Source organism: Ostrea edulis, chromosome 9, assembly GCF_947568905.1.
Source record: "Ostrea edulis chromosome 9, xbOstEdul1.1, whole genome shotgun sequence".
NCBI classification, from domain to species: Eukaryota; Metazoa; Mollusca; class Bivalvia; order Ostreida; family Ostreidae; genus Ostrea; species Ostrea edulis.
The window spans coordinates 70,630,150-70,651,897 of record NC_079172.1 but is presented as its reverse complement, the minus strand read 5'-3'; the positions used below and the strand labels follow the sequence as shown (position 1 = coordinate 70,651,897).

At 36.1% G+C, this 21,748-nt stretch overlaps 2 protein-coding genes and 1 long non-coding RNA gene across 8 annotated transcripts; 1 reads left to right on the top strand and 2 right to left on the bottom strand.

Moving 5' to 3' along the window:
- Positions 1-1,736: 1,736 nt before the first annotated feature.
- On the bottom strand, positions 1,737-12,210 carry LOC130050432 (peptidoglycan-recognition protein SC2-like). 4 transcript variants are annotated; one of them, XM_056150519.1, is made up of 4 exons: positions 11,192-12,210; positions 5,519-5,586; positions 2,475-2,663; positions 1,737-2,189 (listed from the first exon to the last, which is right to left on the bottom strand). In XM_056150519.1, exons 2-4 carry the CDS (start codon positions 5,568-5,570, stop codon positions 1,837-1,839), a joined length of 594 nt encoding a protein of 197 aa, XP_056006494.1. In that variant the 5' UTR covers positions 5,571-5,586; positions 11,192-12,210; the 3' UTR covers positions 1,737-1,836. The 4 variants fall into 4 exon arrangements, with proteins under 4 accessions (XP_056006494.1, XP_056006496.1, XP_056006495.1 ...); XM_056150521.1 differs by lacking the exon at positions 11,192-12,210 and adding an exon at positions 6,471-7,872; XM_056150520.1 differs by lacking the exon at positions 11,192-12,210 and adding an exon at positions 7,112-7,547.
- Positions 12,211-13,414: 1,204 nt separating this feature from the next.
- LOC125659578 (uncharacterized) lies at positions 13,415-18,504 on the bottom strand. 3 transcript variants are annotated; one of them, XM_056150515.1, is made up of 5 exons: positions 17,191-17,833; positions 17,020-17,086; positions 15,321-16,659; positions 15,158-15,230; positions 13,415-13,850 (listed from the first exon to the last, which is right to left on the bottom strand). In XM_056150515.1, the coding sequence occupies exons 3-5, from the start codon at positions 15,675-15,677 to the stop codon at positions 13,462-13,464; spliced, it is 819 nt and encodes a 272-aa protein (XP_056006490.1). In that variant the 5' UTR covers positions 15,678-16,659; positions 17,020-17,086; positions 17,191-17,833; the 3' UTR covers positions 13,415-13,461. The 3 variants fall into 3 exon arrangements, with proteins under 3 accessions (XP_056006490.1, XP_056006491.1, XP_048747251.2); XM_056150516.1 differs by having other exon boundaries at positions 15,321-17,086; positions 17,191-17,690; XM_048891294.2 differs by lacking the exons at positions 13,415-13,850; positions 15,158-15,230 and having other exon boundaries at positions 15,948-16,659; positions 17,191-18,504.
- Positions 14,209-14,996, top strand: LOC130050434 (uncharacterized). The gene is made up of 2 exons (XR_008798862.1): positions 14,209-14,618; positions 14,939-14,996. It is a non-coding gene; the product is annotated as an uncharacterized LOC130050434 (long non-coding RNA).
- Positions 18,505-21,748: the final 3,244 nt, after the last annotated feature.

The following is a 21,748-nucleotide window of genomic DNA, read 5'->3' as shown; positions in this document are numbered from 1 at the left end:
CATATTGTTTTGTGTCTAATTCGATTAGTTTTGACTCATGCACATATGTCAGCAGCTTTAGGTAAAGTGCCACAAATTTTGACTTGTGAATGGCCCTCAGGGCCGTAGTAGTGAGGCTTCAGTATTACGCCAACGGCTACAGTGACACGGGGTCTCCATTTAAAATGTCATATTCAAAACACGCTTGACTCTCTCCTCTAATGTCGGGCGTTGGAATATCACTTCTAATACCCGGGCGCTTAACTCTCATTTCCAATACCGGGCACTTGACTCTCATTTCCAATACCGGGCGCTTGACTCTCAGGTCTAATACTGGGCGCTTGACTTCAAAATACGAAATTCTTCAAAATCACGTTTCAGTTTTAAACATACTTAGTATCTCAGCCAATGGGACAAAAGAATTTGAATTACCGTAATTATACTGGATTCCAACCCTCCATAAAAACCCTTGCAAGGAAAGATACTTCTCAAGATCCATTAAATGTTCTACCAAACCCTCACGAAAATGTTAACTGCGCTGAAGGAGACACTTCTGACGTATTGTGTCATAACATATGCGCCAGTCAAATATGAATTCTTAACAAATCTAAAGAACTTTTAAAATAAACAGTATAAAGATTAATTACTCTTAAGTACTTTGCAAACAAGAAAAGTGTACCTCGGAAATCTTGTCCCAGAAATTACTTCGTGAGACACCATTATGATTCTCGCGCAAGTACTTTGTAGTTTATATTTAAAATCTGTTGTGGTTCCTCATTGGCAATACCTGGGTAGTCTTTCGAGATCCCAAAAGTATGTTGGAATTCCCATAGGCACAAATTGTGTTTCGTTACTAGCTGACCTGATTTTGTATTCTTGTGCGGCAGAATTTATTCAAAAGCTTCTACTATGAGAAAAAGAAAGCTCTTGCTGTTTTCAACGCGACATTTAAATACATTGACGACGTTATATCTATCAATAATAATCATTTTTATTCATATTTCGATTCGATATATCCCAGTGAACTCAAAATAAAAGGTGCCATAGTCTTCCGCATCTGCTTCATATTCGGATGTTTTATTGAACATAGATATTAACGCCATGCGATAAAATTTTATGACAAAAGGGATGAGTTCAGCTTCTCCATCGTCAACTTCCCGGATTTATATAAAGCAAAACATTGTATTCCATTATCATATAATTATGTCTCTCTACTGATTCAATACACCAGAGCATGTTCTGCGCACTATCAAGTTTTAAACCGAGACAGGCTCCTGAAAAATAAGATTATGCTACAGGATATTGAATTTAAAGTCAGCATTTCGCAAATCATATGGTAGTTATAATGATCTTATTTGAAAATACAACACGTCATTCAGTCGAGTGCTGCCTGGTGCGAATCGCACCTTTATAATGTGTTCTTTACTTCCTGATTTTGACTCCGAATAACTCCATTTACATGATCAATATAAAGGTCACAGCAGGTTTTATCGATCAACTGTGGATCCTAGGCACCTGATCCCACCTGGTATATTCAGGGGTCTGTGTTTGCCCAACTCTCAAGTTTTATCCTTTATAGGAGTTACGAGATTAATCATTGTTTGTTATCTTCACCTTTTGCATATCGCTCTTTGAAAATATAGAAAAGGAATATGCCAACTAGGTCACGGGTTATTCGGTATTCTAACTCTCGGATTATAATGTAAAATGTTTAAGAAGCGATTTTGAAATTATCTATACAGGAGAATACTTGCATCAACAGACGAAACATATTTAATAAAATCTGTAATACGCATTTTCTTGCCACATGACTAACAATGTAACGCGAACAGAAAGTCAAACACTGTACGGAATAATTCACGTTAGCTTTAATAGACTGTTCTCGGGTTTGGTGTGAGTGTAGTGTGGCCACGTTTGAATGATTGGATACAGAGCATCGCCTGGGCATGCTGTGTTTCCCACGTCACGGTGTCCATACAGCTTATATGTAGCGGCAATATATCCCTGGCTGATTCCGTAGTCTATTAACTTCTTAACCGCAGTAAGCGATGCATCATTTGGTGGGTGTGTCATGAAATTTCCCATAAAGGAGGCTGCGTATCCACTTGTGTTATAATGCAAAGTGTGCGCACCAACGTGATCCCAGCCACGCCCCTCATAAATATTGCCGTCCTGTCCAACTAGGAAACTGTATCCAATGTCATCCCATCCTGAAGATAGTGATCTTATTGCATGAGAATCAACATACATGTAAATAAAATTAAAATCAGGATTTACTGCATATTTATACAATTTGTGCTATTGGTTCTTGTACATCCCATTTGAGAGTATTTCATTCATAAGGGGGCGTCACCAGTTGTAGGTGAAGTGCCACAAATTTTGACCCAGGCTGTGGTAGTAAGGTTTTTTTTTTTTATCATGCCGACTCATCTTTTAAAAACAACCTTGACAATCAATATCACTATAACAATATCATGTGTCAATGCATTCAATACCTCTCGTATCCATGTGAAAATGTTGTATCTCTTTTAACGTGGTGACGCAGGAGTGGAATTCATAGCACAAGCTGCCATCAGTGTGATGGATGAAAAAGAAGCTGGCTGGCTTCTGAAAACTCTGAAACTGCTTTGGTGCCCTAGCTTCCCAACTTTTGCGAGAATAAATTTTCACGCCACCGCCTAAGTCTGAAATATTTAACGAGTTTACGTAACGTATATCCCAAACTGATAGATTTTCAAAGGTACAGGGTTTGTATTGCTTAGAGGGGCGTTAGATGCCGTATTTAGGCGCGTTAGATGCCGTATTTAGGGGCGTTAGATGCCGTATTTAGGGGCGTTAGATGCCGTATTTAGGGGCGTTAGATGCCGTATTTAGGGGCGTTAGATGCCGTATTTAGAGGGGCGTTAGATGCCGTATTTACCAATTGTTAGCAAAATAACTAAAACAGTTTGCAGCATAAGAATCACCATTAATATGTTAAAATTCATATATCTCGCCAACTTCGTTGTAATTTTGAGATAAGAATTTCTTTTATTTATATAGAAACAATGGCTGAAGCATTATTGTATGGAAGAAAATCATTGTGGATAAATTTTATATGTTAACTCCCTAAAATTTTCAAATTCAAGGTAAATTGTGCTCTCTTGTTTAAAAAGTGTTTACGATTAGAGAAACAATAATTTCTTCATTGGGAGAACATATGTTTTTCCAAAAACCCTTAAAATTTGCGTCATTTTATTAATTTTATCTTATTAAAAATGACAGAAAATAGTAAAAATGACTACACAGGATACATAAAAAATCTGTAAAATCCAGGAGCTTTCGGGGCTTCACCTCAAGGCGGCCCCCAGACCCCCTGCCTCATTAAGTTGCGTCCCGCCTAACCGCTATTCCTGCATCCGCCCCCGGTTACTAAATTCTAGTGGAGGTCGCTTTTTTCTCACTCTCAGATTTATATTTGTTCTTTTTTTTACTCATTTCAGCATTTTAAATCAGGATTCAGAATTAAAAAGTTTCAACATCCTAGTTGATAGCTCATGTTCCTTTAAAACATACAGAACAATGCCATGTGTTAAACTATAAAATCCAAAACCACGTCCTAATGACATACTATGAAATCCAGAATAACGTCCTGTGTCATACAATAAAATCCCGAACAGCGTCCTAATGACATACTATGAAATCCAGAATAAAGTCCTGTGTCATACAATAAAATCCAGAACAACGTCCTCGTGACATACTATAAAATCCAGAACAACGTCCTAATGACATACTATGAAATCCAGAATAACGTCCTGTGTCATACAATAAAATCCAAAACCACGTCCTAATGACATACTATGAAATCCAGAACAACGTCCCCGTGACATACTATAAAATCCAGAACAACGTCCTGTGTCATTCTATAAAATCCAAAACCACGTCCTAATGACAAACTATAAAATCCAGAACAACGTCCTGTATCATACTATAAAATCCAGAACAACGTCCTGTGTCATACAATAAAATCCAGAACAACGTCCTGTGTCACACTATAAAATCCAGAACAACGTCCTGTGTCATACTATAAAATCCAGAACAGCGTCCTGTGTCATACTATAAAATCCAAAACCACGTCCTAATGACAAACTATAAAATCCAGAATAACGTCCTGTGTTATACAATAAAATCCAGAACAGCGTCCTGTGTCATACTATAAAATCCAGAACAACGTCCTCGTGACATACAATAAAATCCAGAACAACGTCCTGTATCATACTATAAAATCCAGAACAACGTCCTGTATCATACTATAAAATCCATAACAATGTCCCGTGACATACTATAAAATCCAGAATAACGTCCTGTGTCATACAATAAAATCCAGAACAGCGTCCTATGTCATACTATAAAATCCAGAACAACGTCCTCGTGACATACAATAAAATCCAGAACAACGTCCTGTATCATACTATAAAATCCAGAACAACGTCCTGTATCATACTATAAAATCCATAACAATGTCCTGTGACATACTATAAAATCCAGAACAACGTCCTGTATCATACTATAAAATCCACAACAACGTCCTGTGTCATACTATAAAATCCAGAACAACGTCCTGTATCATACTATAAAATCCAGAACAATGTCCTGTGTCACACAATAAAATCCAGAACAACGTCCTCGTGACATACAATAAAATCCAGAACAATGTCCTGTGACAAACTATAAAATCCAGAACAACGTCATGTGTCACACAATAAAATCCAGAACAACGTCCTGTGACAAACTATAAAATCCAGAACAACGTCCTGTGACAAACTATAAAATCCAGAACAACGTCCTGTGTCATACTATAAAATCCAGAACAGCGTCCTGTGTCATACTATAAAATCCAGAACAGCGTCCTGTGTCATACTATAAAATCCAGAACAACGTCCTGTGGCATACTATAAAATCCAGAACAACGTCCTCGTGACATACAATAAAATCCAGAACAACGTCCTCGTGACATACTATAAAATCCAGAACAACGTCCTCGTGTCATACTATAAAATCCAGAACAACGTCCTCGTGACATACAATAAAATCCAGAACAACGTCCTGTGTCATACTATAAAATCCAGAACAACGTCCTGTGTCATACTATAAAATCTAGAACAGCGTCCTGTGTCATACTATAAAATCCAGAACAACATCCTCTGTCATACTATAAAATCCAGAACAGCGTCCTGTGTCATACTATAAAATCCAGAACAACGTCCTCTGTCATACTATAAAATCCAGAACAACGTCCTGTGACATACTATAAAATCCAGAACAACGTCCTGTGTCATACTATAAAATCCAGAACAGCGTCCTGTGTCATACTATAAAATCCAGAACAGCGTCCTGTGTCATACTATAAAATCCAGAACAACGTCCTGTGACATACTATAAAATCCAGAACAGCGTCCTGTGTCATACTATAAAATCCAGAACAGCGTCCTGTGTCATACTATAAAATCCAGAATGATGTCCTGTGATATAAAATCCAGAACAACGTCATATAACATACCGTAATATTCTTCAAATGTCTTGTGATCATTTTGACATGCGCCTCCCAGCATTACGTAAGGTCGCCTCCTTAAAAAAATCAATAATAACGAACTAAAACACATTATACTAGGATACATTTTCTGTGTTTTAAATAATTTCCTTTTTCATATGAAATTAACACTACTACTGACAATAATTCTTTATTTACAGACGGTGACTCGAGTAGTGCAACAACTTTCTTTTCTAGGGCTTTTTCTCAATAAACATATGACAACGTGCAGATAAAGAACAGTGATCAGTCTCACAAATCCTATAAAGAGTACCAAATTGAGAGTAGGACAAACAGGAACCCCTGGATATATCAGAAGTGTGGTCAGACAAACAGGGACCCCTGGATATATCAGAAGTGTGGTCAGACAAACAGGGACCCCTGGATATATCAGAAGTGTGGTCAGACAAACAGGAACCCCTGGATATATCAGAAGTGTGGTCAGACAAACAGGAACCCCTGGATATATCAGAAGTGTGGTCAGACAAACAGCGACCCCTGGATATATCAGAAGTGTGTTCAGACAAACAGGGACCCCTGGATATATCAGAAGTGTGGTCAGACAAACAGGAACCCCTGGATATATCAGAAGTGTGGTCAGACAAACAGGGACCCCTGGATATATCAGAGGTGTGGTCAGACAAACAGGGACCCCTGGATATATCAGAGGTGTGATCAGGTGCCTATGAGGAGTAAGCATCTATTGACTTCCACAACTGACGTAAGCCCTATACCTTGATCAGGTAAACAGAGTAATCCGTAGTCAAAATCAGTATGCAGTGAACGATCTAAAAATTGGCTTGAAACACGTCAGACAGCATTCGATTTAATGACAGATTGTGTTTGTAAACTATGATAATATAAAATTTGAGAAATTCTTACTGTAAACAAGACTGTTGAAAACCCTGTAACATCAACTTACTTGTTAGTAGCCTCCCTCGATTTAAAAATTGATCATACGCAGAACATCCTCTCAAATATGAAGCAGGTATAGAAGACTGTGCTGTCTTATTATGAGTTCAATGGGATGTAACAAATGGACGCAAGAATGAAAGTGAATATTGTTAATAAAGAGAACATCGTTGACTTGTATCTGAACGTCGAGATTAGATCCCAATGATTATAGACCCATTTCTATTTTACCAATATCAAAACATTTAGAAAAACATGTAGCGGTATACATACGATCTCTTTATTGCCAAACAGCTTTCGCGAAAATTACAGGTCACTGGTTACATGAAATGGACAAAGGGGAAACTTGTTGGCACCGGTTTTCTTGACTTTAGTCAGGCTTTTGACCTTGTAAATGATGAATGTCACATTCTGATATACAGTGTAGGAAAATTGTGTTTGATTATGAGTGATTTCCTCTTTACTTTGATTCACAGTACGAGTGTATATATGACTGTCATCCACTACCTTGATGTATGACCCAGTCCATTGTACACATTGTACGGGTAGGGTGCAGGAAGGGGGGGGGGGCATATCAGTCCACGGAGGATAGTTCCGGTTGTTTTAGAATAGAAAGATACATCTCTAAGATTAGTACCACGGTTCAATCACCTTTCAATGCTTCTAGCTCCTACGAATGGTAAAGTCTGCTCATTTATTTTCCTAAAACTTTAGAATCTTTAAATTTCATCAAACTTCCTGGATTGTTAAGTGTGATTGACAAATAACAAAAACAAGACAAAGTTTCCCTCACAGAACGGTAGCCGTAAAACAGGCGCGGGGTACTATCATTCCATCTCGTACCTCGTCACAGCAAACAAGACAAAGTTTCCCTCACAGAACGGTAGCCGTAAAACAGGCGTGGGGTACTATCATTCCATCGCGTACCTCGTCACAGCAAACAAGACAAAGTTTCCCTCACAGAACGGTAGCCGTAAAACAGGCGTGGGGTACTATCATTCCATCTCGTACCTCGTCACAGCAAACAAGACAAAGTTTCCCTCACAGAACGGTAGCCGTAAAACAGGCGTGGGGTACTATCATTCCATCGCGTACCTCGTCACAGCAAACAAGACAAAGTTTCCCTCACAGAACGGTAGCCGTAAAACAGGCGTGGGGTACTATCATTCCATCTCGTACCTCGTCACAGCAAACAAGACAAAGTTTCCCTCACAGAACGGTAGCCGTAAAACAGGCGTGGGGTACTATCACTCCATCTCGTACCTCGTCACAGCAAACAAGACAAAGTTTCCCTCACAGAACGGTAGCCGTAAAACAGGCGTGGGGTACTATCATTCCATCTCGTACCTCGTCACAGCAAACAAGACAAAGTTTCCCTCACAGAACGGTAGCCGTAAAACAGGCGTGGGGTACTATCATTCCATCTCGTACCTCGTCACAGCAAACAAGACAAAGTTTCCCTCACAGAACGGTAGCCGTAAAACAGGCGTGGGGTACTATCACTCCATCTCGTACCTCGTCACAGCAAACAAGACAAAGTTTCCCTCACAGAACGGTAGCCGTAAAACAGGCGTGGGGTACTATCACTCCATCTCGTACCTCGTCACAGCAAACAAGACAAAGTTTCCCTCACAGAACGGTAGCCGTAAAACAGGCGTGGGGTACTATCATTCCATCTCGTACCTCGTCACAGCAAACAAGACAAAGTTTCCCTCACAGAACGGTAGCCGTAAAACAGGCGTGGGGTACTATCATTCCATCTCGTACCTCGTCACAGCAAACAAGACAAAGTTTCCCTCACAGAACGGTAGCCGTAAAACAGGCGTGGGGTACTATCATTCCATCGCGTACCTCGTCACAGCAAACAAGACAAAGTTTCCCTCACAGAACGGTAGCCGTAAAACAGGCGTGGGGTACTATCATTCCATCTCGTACCTCGTCACAGCAAACAAGACAAAGTTTCCCTCACAGAACGGTAGCCGTAAAACAGGCGTGGGGTACTATCACTCCATCTCGTACCTCGTCACAGCAAACAAGACAAAGTTTCCCTCACAGAACGGTAGCCGTAAAACAGGCGTGGGGTACTATCATTCCATCTCGTACCTCGTCACAGCAAACAAGACAAAGTTTCCCTCACAGAACGGTAGCCGTAAAACAGGCGTGGGGTACTATCATTCCATCTCGTACCTCGTCACAGCAAACAAGACAAAGTTTCCCTCACAGAACGGTAGCCGTAAAACAGGCGTGGGGTACTATCACTCCATCTCGTACCTCGTCACAGCAAACAAGACAAAGTTTCCCTCACAGAACGGTAGCCGTAAAACAGGCGTGGGGTACTATCACTCCATCTCGTACCTCGTCACAGCAAACAAGACAAAGTTTCCCTCACAGAACGGTAGCCGTAAAACAGGCGTGGGGTACTATCACTCCATCTCGTACCTCGTCACAGCAAACAAGACAAAGTTTCCCTCACAGAACGGTAGCCGTAAAACAGGCGTGGGGTACTATCACTCCATCTCGTACCTCGTCACAGCAAACAAGACAAAGTTTCCCTCACAGAACGGTAGCCGTAAAACAGGCGTGGGGTACTATCATTCCATCTCGTACCTCGTCACAGCAAACATATTTTTCCTTTGGAAGTTGTGATACTTCGTTAAAAGATAATTATCTAGAAAACCTGAATAAAACTATTTTTATTGTTGTTTACATTTCTGCTTAAAACATCTAAAAAAAAAAAAAAAAAAAAAAAAAACCCATTTAGATCAAGGAAACTCGATCCCTGTCGCTTTCAGTGTTTCGACAATCCAGATGTAGCCCACCCGGGTAGTAGTATGTCATCGTGCCCAGTACTGCCAATAAAGCACGTTAGTTACATATGAACTCGAAACTCTAAAACAGTGTTGATATAGCAACTATCCCGTCTTGTTGAGTCATCTGGGTTGGTTTTTAAATTTTTTTATTTTTTTATTTTTTTGGTGTTCGTATTTTTAATCAGTTGTGTCCATTGTATTTATCGTGTGAAACAGCTGTCTCTGATGCTCAATTTCTTAATCATGCACCAATATACAGTTCTAATTATCACAAACAAGGTCCAATTTTACTTGCTGTTTCTAATCCGGATATGGGACTTGAGATTTACTCTGTCAAGCATACCTCTTAAAAACTTTGAGTAATCAATTAAAGGGAAAGGCAACCCAAAAGCTTTTCACATGATAAATGATAGGATTAATCATATGATAAACATTTGTCATACAATTATGTTGATATATGGTCTAGATATGCTTCAGTACTAATTTGAAAACGTCAAAAATTGAAATCCCCGCGATCTATAGAGGCTGCCATGATGTGTAACTCTTTTGTATTCAAGACCACAAAAATCAATAATTTTGACGTCATACCGTCTGTTCCAGTTTTGATGAGATTCTAAGATCATCCACGGGTGCTTGGGTTCAGGGACCCCCCCCCCCCCTTCCGAATAAGCTACATGAGTTGATTTAATATTATTATTTTCTCGAAAATATTTCTAATGCATATCAACAACGTCTTGCATACCCATAAAGTCCAAAATAAGTCCTTTAAAAAAATACCCTCACTGTATGGTTATTATAACAGAACTTATAATAACCAGTGGCCAAGGGTATTTTTTTAAAAGGGGTTTATTTTGAATTATTTTGGACTTTATGGGTATGCAGGACGTTGTTGACATGCATTATAAATATTTTCAACAAAAACATAATTAAATCAACTCATGTAGCTTATTCGGAAAGGGGGGGGGGGGGGGGGCTGAACCCAAGCACTTACGAGATCATCAAAGACGTGCATGTGGTAGATCTTACGAATATATAGGTTGATGTCTTCCTGGCAAGCAGTTAATTACACTAATGCGAAGGGGAGATGTGAACAAATGTTATTTTTCGAAATTCCCGACTCAACCAAGTCATTTGAAAAGAAAAGACTACGTAAACTGTGGAATGACATTTGCGTAATGACAAGTTGAGGTTCGAGACATTTGTATGAAGAACGTGTACCGTCTGCCTGGTCTGCGACTCGACTGAACGCCTTCTTTTTTCAATTTCTTCTTGCGAAAGAACGGGCTCAAATCTATACGGCTCCAAACTACAGTACTGTTGATGAAATAAACCGGAATAGACGGTGTGACGTCATAAATTAAACTCCAATGGCTACTCTCTTAGCGTTGGGTAATTTAAAATACATGATAGATTAATATTGATTTAATTGCTAAGCAAGGATTTTTGTAGTTAAAGACTGTCAATTATGATATCAGTATGTGATACTTTATTCATAAAAGCAACTATGTGGTTAGGGTTGCCTTTCCCTTTAAGGGCGGTGAGGTTTAACTTTGTCAATTCTCTAAAGCAGAGACATATATAACTGTCACGTGTCCCTGTCTACGTATTGTTGATCAAAGGACACGAGAGTCTGTTAAGCTCTTCTTACAATAGCCCCAATGCTAAGGCAATCAAACCGGCTGTAACAGGTTTGTCGATTAATGCTTGTCGATATTGATGAAAAATAAAACATCATATCAAAGAAAAAACAAATTCAAAAAGGTACCAAAAGAAAGATGAACCATCCATTCCAAACGTATGCGCTAGGTTAAAGATTTCGCGGACAGACAGACTAGCAGACAGACAAACATATATCCCGAATCTGAAGGAAGTCCTGACAACGCTCCAGGACAATAACGTTATATCTGTACACTGTACTTACCTTAAAATGTTATCTGTATACGAGCGGTGTCAATGTTTGATGGGCGGGCAGAGATTAATAGGCCTCCACTAACAGGTGCTCGAAAATGTATAAAAATGTTGACTTTAACAATTGAAATACACACGTGTTTGTCATAAATTCGTACTTCAGTACACACATATTTCTACCTACTATTAAAAGCACGGTCTCTTGACCCGTACTCAATTAATTTATTGTTCCATTTAAATCTAAGAGGATACACAATCGGGAAATCCAACTAAAACGAAAGTGAAACTCGAGGATAAAAATATCTTTTCTTGACTAGTGAGATGAGATTAGCTTCTATTTCCAACCCATTGCTGTAGGTTTTTTGGTTGTTTTTTTTTTGTTTACTCAGATACGTAGAAAGAGTGTATAAATTCACAAAGTATTAGATTTAAAAAACGGAAAGAAACAAACTTAAAACTAAAGAATTAAAATTATTTCCTTTTGCAACTGTACACGAGGTACATGTGTCTCTAAACTGTTTTTTTTTTAAAAAAATGAAGTTTAAAGTCAACCAATATATTAGGTACACGTAAAAGATCGAGGTTCCTTTTGTAAATCAGGTCACAAACTTTAAATATCCATTGATCATTTAATTTGTTACCGCCTTCCTTGCGAAAATCCTCGTCACTCTTTCATCGACCATTCGTAATTGACAATGCATGTATACAGATATGTGTACTTCCTGTTTGTAAATTCAGGAAGAAGGCACTATAAGATTATTTTCCAATGCTTCAAAATAACCATATATACCATTTCATCTCATTATCTTTATTATCATACATTGTATACATGTAATTCATGGTACGTAAATGTATCCAAAATCCAAGCAAAATGTGTGCCCCCGCTTAAATTTACAAATTTTGATTCGTTCTTTTTTGAAAAGAGATAAGTTGTTCGAGAATATTATCGCAAAATGTCAGCATCATGTCCACTCCACAGCTCTTATTTGTCAATATGTAGATGAAGTGTGTAAATAAGGTAGTTGACCTTGAGTTTTAATGCGAGTCTTTTTTTTATTAGAGACTTCGTGTAAAGTCTTTGTGATGCTAGAGCTCTAGTAATTAATGGACTGATTTCTCCACGAAACATTTTGTACAGATTTAATTCCCAATGACTGCATGGGACGCCTTCATTTGTATTATCTGAGCCTCGCGGGTGAAAATTGTTGGTGGGTCAAGTACAATATCTGTTTTTGTTGTTTGTTTAATTTTTTTTTTTTTTTTTTTTTTTTTATGGTTACAATATTGGCTCATAATTTGTAGCAATAATCAAAACTTTTTATTTCAATACACATTTCCGACTTCAACCAGATAGTGACCGTCAGGATTTAGCGTTTTGTATTGGTCAAGTTAGATCACATATATCTAATAGCATATAACTTTGTCAACATCGAAATAAATGTTATCCATGGTAAATAAATTAAGCCCCTAAAACCCGAGTTTTCAAAAATATCTAATACTACTTTTACAACAAGTTGATCGACGAAGGTCGCATATGACGTCACTGTACCACGTGATTACCTATCTAATTAACTAGGCTTTTTGAAATCCGGGCTTAGACTTAAGTCCGTATTGTGGTTAATTATCGCAATACTTCAGCGAATGAATTATTACAATTAATTTCTATAAGCATAAGGGAGACAAAATGCATATAATATCTGTATACTTTGAAAACACGAGATGTGTCCTTCAAGTAGTACCACGTACATCGTTAGAATGTGTCCTAGACGTTATATCTTTGAGTTCTATTAAGTTAACTCTCTCTCTCTCTCTTTCCTTCTCTCTCTCTCTCTCTCTCTCTCTCTCTCTCTCTCTCTCTCTCTCTCTCTCTCCTCTCTGATTTACATGTATATATGAAATATGAATTGAGACACAGGTGATTTGTATGCCAATCTTTAAAGAAACATACATAGGTGTTCATGATTTTCACATGCTTGAGTTTTGCGCTGTATCTAAACTGTCCAGAAATTACATATGTAAGAGAACAGAATGATTTAAACGCCCCATTGTTCAATGCGTGTTGATAGATCTGAAAGGATGTTAGTACACAGATATCATGCGTATCCCCAAACACTCATGCAATAAGATAGGCGGTCCTTACGGCAGATCATCCTGGGATGTGTCTATACTCGTATTTTGAACCATTTGATAATTGTTACCAAACCGTGTTTGTTTGATAAACAAAGGAATGTAGACGAACAATATCAATATTTATCATCATCTAAATGTCCTATATACATATTATTAAATTCGATGTATAGTTAAACCGTTACAACCATAGAAATTATACACAGACGTCGTATCAGACACTAGAATACGATACGTTCCTGTCGAGAGGCGGATGTTCTCAAACAACATTATGTTTTCGTAGCCGCCACTCGGTAATGGCACTTGTAGTGCGAGTTTCTTGGAAAGAATTATATTCCCAGTGTTGCTGTTAATGTGCACTAGAGACACGTTCAGTGCCATTTGATTAAAACTTGTAGAGGTTTCGGGGACTCTGAGAGTTAAGTGAAAGTACACGCTGTATAGTCCGACTTCCGGAACTGTGAAATTGAATTTAGAAATGGACGTTTCCGCTATGTTACTCCCGTTCACTGTCACTTGTATATTTCTGTTTTCATTTTGTACAGCTGAAAAAAAAAATAAAGAGATAATTTAAACCTTGTGTAGTTCTATCTGAACAATTTGAAATATAATGAAGTTTTCTAAACGCTAGATTATTCCAAAAGTTATCTGTCGTCTGCGAGTGCTATAAATAAAACATATTGCTATGAATCTGGGATAGTAACACCCAGTTTCACTTTCAAAACATATTCATGGAATAAACTGCAACCTTGCTTTCAACATTCATCACCATCTTCAAACAAAATCAGAATTAAACTTTTTTTATTATTATTATTTATCTATCTATCTATCTATCTATCTATCTATCTATCTATCTATCTATCTATCTATCTATCTATTTATCTATATATATATATATGTAGTAGGGTGAATTAATATCAATAATTTATTTTATTTTTAGTGTAAATAAAATATGTAAGTTGCAAAACATAAACTTTTATTGGATTATATAATGGTCTTCCATATTTCTCTATTTAGATATGTAGTAATGTAATTATGACCTTAATGGCTTTCCTTATGATTAAACCATGCATGCAGTTGTTGTTCATGGTCTATTTAATTCATTTTGGTTGGCTAAGCTTAGTGTCAAAGGTTATATGTCATGGGTTTTGTGAGTTCTGTTGGATTTTTAGATAGTCAGTTGTATTCACTAGCAGAGTGTTGAAGGGTGGTTTTCTTTGCATATCTTTTGACATCTTTTTTCTGACTTGAGGTTCCTTGAAAATCAGTTATCTTCCTATTTTTGATATTTTGGCTCTGGTACCATATATCTGGTAAGATCATTGTTTTGTATGTATTTCTGTGATGTCTAACTTGTATTTGTCATATAATTTCTTTTGTGTGTGTTCGATGTGTACTTTACCATTTAGTTTGCATAAATGTCATAAATGATAAGATTTATTATATTTAAATGCATTATGGGTAAAGAGCCTCATTTTGAGATTTAAATGTTATTTTATAATTTTTCTTTAACTTTACACAAAATAATGGACGAATAATTTTGTGTTCATTGTATTGAAATTATTTCCCTAGTAATTGTATATTTTATGTGGTGTGTGATTGTGTATGCTTATAATTGTTTATTATGTTTCAGAGCTGCTATTTACATGTCAGAAATAGATTTATTTCTTCAATAAACTCATAACCTGTCACGGATGGTCTGTGTGGTCATTAGAACCGGTTTGCAACCCCGTAACATATATATATTTGCATGAACAAAATCAGAATTTAACTTGTTTTATTATTATTATTTATTTATTTATCTATTTATAATTTTTTTATTTTGCATGATTGATCCATTTAATAAAATTACCATAAGGAGATTCTCCGCTCTGTAATGTATTTCTTTCTGGGGAGGTTGTGTTTGTTTCCAATTGCCCCCGAAACTGAAAAATAATACATTCATTTTGAATGGAAAGTACAGTCGAAGGTCATTGGAACAGACATGTCCATGCTATCGTGGGAAAAGTACTTACCAATTTGATTAATGAAACCAAAGAATCATTATTTTCACAACACAAATTTAATTTGGAAGAATCCACAGTGAATTTGGCGGGAAATGTTTGCGTGTTCCTGTCACATGGTATACAGATCACATCCCCTGGAAGAGTTGTGTAAGAAGCACTTGAATGTGCTGACTGTTTATCCTCTTTCCGATGCACATATCCATTGAATGTTATAATCAATGTTATCAAGATTGTAGAAATCATTAACGATACGACCGAACAAATCACCTGAGATTTCTTACACGTGGTGTGTCCATTTTTCAGGATAAAAGTTTGATTTGAATCTTTTTCAAGCCAACTTGATGATTCTTCCGTGTTCAAGTCCATATCTCTTCTCTGCTGATATGTTCTTCGCTTGATTTTAGAAACTTCGTTCAAAATTCCCCTTTTGATCGAAACCGAAAGTACAATTAAATCTTTAGATAAACATCTGAGTTATTCAATCCCACGATGCAACATCAATTATATAACTGTACCTTTCACCTATTGTAATCAGTTTTATACTCAGTCATTGGACTGTGATCAGCACATGCCATATATTGGCATCAGTGCACGAAATATCGACAGCTCATGCGCTTCCCAACAACCTACAGGAATAGTAGTTTCGGTTTTGTTTTCCCGGGGCAAAAATAAATAATTTGTATCGTCGATAGCGCTTTATCGATGCGTAGGATTCTTATGTGTCTGTTAATTCCATTGATACTGTTCAAAATCACATATCAAACTCCTTATATACATGTCAACATTTCAGCACGTTTTTTTAAAAAAAGTAATATGTTTGACCTAAATTCCAGTCACTCTTCACTTGTTTCCAAAAATTCAAAGCATTCCAACAGATTTCACTTTTTTCTAGTGAATCAGGATATGATCAACGTGTGTGTGTAAGATAACGCTAGAACACTTTGATGGATGATAAAACACTGATACCATTAAGTACTCCTGTAAATGCCTATTGAATTACAGCCCGGTATGTTGTATATTACATTTGGATGATTGACAAATAAAAGAACATCTGTACCTTTCTGAAGCCAAATATTGTTCATGAAATTTACATAGATATAAGCATTCGGATCCCAGTGAACAGATACCGATTTCTGAAGTATGTTTTTTTTAGAACCCGAATAAACCGTTTCTAATTTTATAACCACGGTTTCGGGTTTTCCCCTATAGTCTTTTTCTGAAAAACACATCGATCCAAATATATTGTACCGTCCAGTCGTCGCTATTTGTATTCTATTCGCGGTAGCCGGAATAATTGATGACGTGGGGGCACTTTTCAGAGTAGACTTGAAATGAATGGGTCTTTTATCTGGAGAACAAAGAAATGTAAGACAATAACAATAGTCAATTTGATATCTAAGTAATTAATTCTGGTACAATTTTGATGAAAGCCAATTTACTGGAATCAGAATTATTGCTAGTGCATTGTAATCAGAGAATTATAATGAAGCAATGATATTAAATATAAGATGAAATTTCACATTCCAAGCTGTAATTTACAATATACATTTTTGTATAAACCAAACACGCTAATTCACAATGGCTGATAATGATGCACTATATATACGTCCATACAACTGACTCTAGGTTGTGTGCCACTGAATATATCAGAACAATCTTTCACTTTTGTTCAAATTCTGAATGAAGACAAAAATAACGTATACTTTACCACGTGTTGGGGTGACTTCATATTGACCGTACAACGAGCTCGTCTTGTGTTGCTTTTGATCTAACATCTGTATAAAAAAAAATTAAAATAAAAATTTTAAAAAACAAGACTAATCATATGGTACTTGACGAATGAGTCACAGCAATTTTCATCGTGTCTACAGTCACTCACCAATGTGATGAGAAGAATAGCATGTTTATTGCTATGGTAACAACAGAGGGAAGTTTCAGGAATAATTCCTAGTTTGGTTTTCGGTGGACGACAAGGCAGACATATATTCGTCCTGTTGAAGGCTGTGTCCCTTCTTGAAACCGTAGAAAAGTCCTCTCCTGTCGCTTGATTTGTATCAAGAGATCTGCTGCGTGTTAAACACGTTATACAAATGACGAGGACTGTTAATATGAGATTACTTATAATCGATGCTGACAGAACCACGGTGAACACGTTCCGGGGTGTCCTACGTTCCTCTGTTGAGATTTGTCTTATTTGAAACGCGTTGAAATCTCTCGAATTGTTCACGGCAGGCGCGGGTAGAAACCGATCATAGAAGTCACAGCGACTCTCGTCTCTCATCATCTCTATAAACGCGCGTGTTCAGCAATATTATGTTTCTTCCAGGACTGATTTTGAAGTTGTAAGAAGGATTATAAGTTTCAAAGAATAAACGAAAAAAGATTATGGGTTTTGAAATCTATTTTCAGTTTATTTAAAATTCCCCAAGGGAAATAATCTCGAGTTGACTAACCATATTTGCACATGTGAGATCATATTACTTCCTAGAACAGTTTACCTGGAAAATCAAAAATAAAATAGAATATCGTGTCTATTGGTTGCTTTCTGTAACCATTCACACTTTCGATTTGATATTTAAAGTTAACCAATGCACCGTACAGTATCCATGCATTATATATTTGATAACGAACCCATTGGGACCAGGAACACATATAACATCTACATGTTATATCTAATCAGTGGAATCGTAATGCCATAGTCTTTGTAGAATAGTAAAAAAAAAAAATGCGGAATCGTAATATTTTGCTGTTGTTGTTTCGGAATCGTAATATCAAATTGCAGAAACATGATGCGCCGATATCTCTCTCTTTGGATTCATGTTGATTGGTAAATGTATATGTGTGCCGACTCTATCTAGATTTAACTTATACTATACACTTAATGTGTATAACTTACTACCATCATTAATTATTTCTTGATACCAATATGATATATTTAGAGAGCGGAATGACACCTTTACGTGTAGTACAAAATTAGCATTATGGAATTTTTTAATTATCGGGATACAAAAATGCGTAATGTTAACTGATTAAAGAAGTCCAGGTTATCAAACAGAAGACGTGGTACCCGAGAGCTGAACGAGATCAAAGTTAGGGAAGACGTGGTACCCGAGAGCTGAACGAGATCAAAGTTAGGGAAGAAATCGAACAGAGGGTGTGGTTTCCGAGGGAGGGGGCGCCTTTATTAAGTGAAAAAAATATCCGGTATATGATACCCGAGACCGGAGTGGAAGCAGAAAATTGATAAGATTTTTAAAATGATGAAGAGAATGGTTATTCAAAAGCCAAGGCCCGTAAAATGAACAGTGGAAATTTCGAAACTACTATGAAATATACAGTCACGCATAAATAAGGAAGTGTCGATAAAAACTAAAGTGTATATTTAATCGTGAATGGATTCGCTGTAATAATAGAAAAGGGGGATTCACCCTTAATTTGTACTAATTGTTGAAACTCACACATGTTTAAAATCAAAAACAAATATGGTTTTCTTTTTAAAGGTGCTGAATTCTAAGAATTCTGAAATATTGAGTAGTAGATGATGTTTTTGGAACTTCTGTCACAAGCTTTTCATTGGTTGACAAGTCTTCATCAGGGTACCTGAGCATTACAATATACGATTACACGTATCAACCACGCCCCCGCCGAAAACCTGCCAAATGAAATCACGCAAAACAGGGGGAAATTGATCCCGGGTGTATTTGCGCACTCCTTGATTAATGTTTCAGAGAAATTAACACCATCCTCTTCACAATATACGGATTATCAATGCGCTGTAGTAACACCCGATTCTCATTGTGTATAAACATGGCCTAAATATTTATGGGAACTAGGTTAATGCGCCTCGTCGTGTGAAGTCATAGAGCGTGACCATTGATTGGACTCTCGATGACTCTCGTGTTTATTCATGTATGTTTCTCCACAGTTTCTGGTTTTTATGTTTTAAACTTTTAAAAACATTAATATTCAAGAGAAAATATTAAGTTCTTGTAATTTTGCTTCCTTATGAGAGTTGTACAGTGTACATACATTCGTCACAGTATTCATAACCTGTTTAATTAATAATTTCTAACCTAACTGAAAAGATTTTATTGAAAGTATTCAGCAAAAAAATATTTGTGGGGAAAGGGAAATATGGTGAAAGTATTAAAACACATGAATTACTGAAATCATTACAGGGTTCAATTCAAAATGGACGCATGGGAATGCGTGGTTTAGAGTTTTAGATACAATGTACATGTACATTTTATGTATAAGGAAAGTAATCCAGGTCAACTCCTTTTCGATCATTTTTGATTGGGAAAAAAATCCCATCAGTATCTATTTAGTTATTGATAATTCTTGGTCTTCTACTTGAAATCAATAGATATCATTAATAAGGATGGAAGGGGTGGGATGCGAGGGTGTTTCTCAACCAGACCTTGAAAGCGTGCTACCATATATCAAAAATAGCATTGTACACAAGGTACTCGGTCGAGTAATGTCTCACCTTTACAATGTACATATTGATATTATATCATTAAGTTAAGGGAGCCATATTCAATCAAATCCTTTAGTATGTTGTATGACACAATGAGCATAGACTAGGAAACATTTTTAAAAAACACCCCAAAAACAAAGACGTATGATATATCTAATCATTTCTTAGCTTGAGTGCATGGTGTGTATTTTTTTTTTTTTTTTTTCATTCCGACCAAAACATGATCTTTACACCATCTTTACGAGAGAGCGGAAATCTGTATATGCATTCTATTATGATATGGTTTAATATACATGAAGATCTATCTATTTTTCAGAGAAGCGTGCATAGAAGATTCAAGGAAAATATGATTTTCATATTAAATAACTTCCGGCTTCTTTCAATGTTTTTGTATTTATCACTTTCTACGTACATGTAACACTGGAAGTGAAGTCTTATTCCGAGAAAAAAAAATTAAATCATAACCACAAACTGCAAACTTTATTTATAATTCTTATATCTTATTTTATAAGATATCTGATAAACTTTATGAGATATCTTGTTTAATATATAATATATCTTATAAAGTTTATGAGATATATTGTATAGTTTATAACATATCTTTTATATTCTATGAGATATCTTATAAACTTTAAAGTATATGAGATATCTTATAAAATATATTAGATATCTTATAAACTTTCTTTTATAAGATATCTTATAAAAGTTATAAGATATCTTATAAAATTTATGAGATATCTTATGAAATATATTATATCATGTAAAGTTTATGAGATATCTTATAAAACATATAAAATATCTTATTTGTTTTACAAGACATCTAAATAAAAATGAATTTATAAGATATCTTCTATTTTTTATAAGATATCTCATAAATTTTATAAGATATCTTGTTTGATATAAAAATATCTTGTAAACTTTATGAGATATCTTATGTAGTCATAAGATATTCTATATATTTTATAAAATGTCTTCTAAGCTGTAAATTATATGAGATAGCTTATACAATTTATTAGATATCTTAATTATAACAATAGAAGATATCTCATTAACTATATAAGATATCTTTGTAGAGGAATAAATATGGCGTGTCATACATTAATTCTATTTTTGTACACCGTATAATCACATGTACAGTAATGTACTATTTTTACTGAACTTAAAATGAAAGCCCTTTATTTCAGGTGACTTATGAAACCCGACATTTGACAAACACATTTAAAAATACATTTTTATTATTTCCTACTTATACGAAGTCCTTGTGAGTGTAAGGTCACACTAACTGTAAGGTCCTACCTAAAGCAAACTCGCAAAAATACACACCTCTGCCTATAATGTTGTATTGATTTCTGCAGAGTATGATAATTCATTGAATTAAATATATTGAACTTATGTTTTGATAATCAATATAAATCTCTTCGAAGTCTTATTTATTAAGATACGGGCAGTCTGAAGAGATTTTTATTCCATTTCATCATTTCTAAAAAAAGATTTTATCTTATTGTTTTCTTATTTGTTTGTCTTTTGAGGGGCGATTGCTATTGAATACTTTTTTAACGATCATTTTGTAATGTTGATTGTGTTGTAAATATACAGCGGTGTGCTGACAAAAGTAAAGTGCGTCATACGTTGTCTCAATCGTAACTTCTCGGCTATGCTACGTGTTACATGTAGACGTAGTACGTCACAATAAATTACTGTTACGTGTTACATGTAGACGTAGTACGTCACAACACAATACTGTTACGTGTTACATGTAAATGTAGTGCGTCACAATAAATTACTGTTACGTGTTACATGTAGACGTAGTGCGTCACAATAGATTACTGTTACGTATTACATGTAGACGTAGTGCGTCACAATAGATTACTGTTACGTGTTACATGTAGACGTAGTGCGTCACAATAGATTACTGTTACGTGTTACATGTAGACGTAGTGCGTCACAATAGATTACT

Coding starts and splice junctions, on each gene's coding strand:
- LOC130050432 (XM_056150518.1), bottom strand. CDS start 5,636: ATGTATCCTAGTATAATGTGTTTTAGTTCGTTATTATTGATTTTTTTA. Junction 2,664..5,518: donor GACATTTGAAGAATATTACG/GTATGTTATATG, acceptor TAAATATTTCAG/ACTTAGGCGGTGGCGTGAAA. Junction 2,190..2,474: donor TTTTCACATGGATACGAGAG/GTATTGAATGCA, acceptor CACTATCTTCAG/GATGGGATGACATTGGATAC.
- LOC125659578 (XM_048891294.2), bottom strand. CDS start 17,595: ATGATGAGAGACGAGAGTCGCTGTGACTTCTATGATCGGTTTCTACCC. Junction 17,087..17,190: donor CTATTCTTCTCATCACATTG/GTGAGTGACTGT, acceptor TTTTTTATACAG/ATGTTAGATCAAAAGCAACA. Junction 16,660..17,019: donor TGAAGTCACCCCAACACGTG/GTAAAGTATACG, acceptor TTTGTTCTCCAG/ATAAAAGACCCATTCATTTC.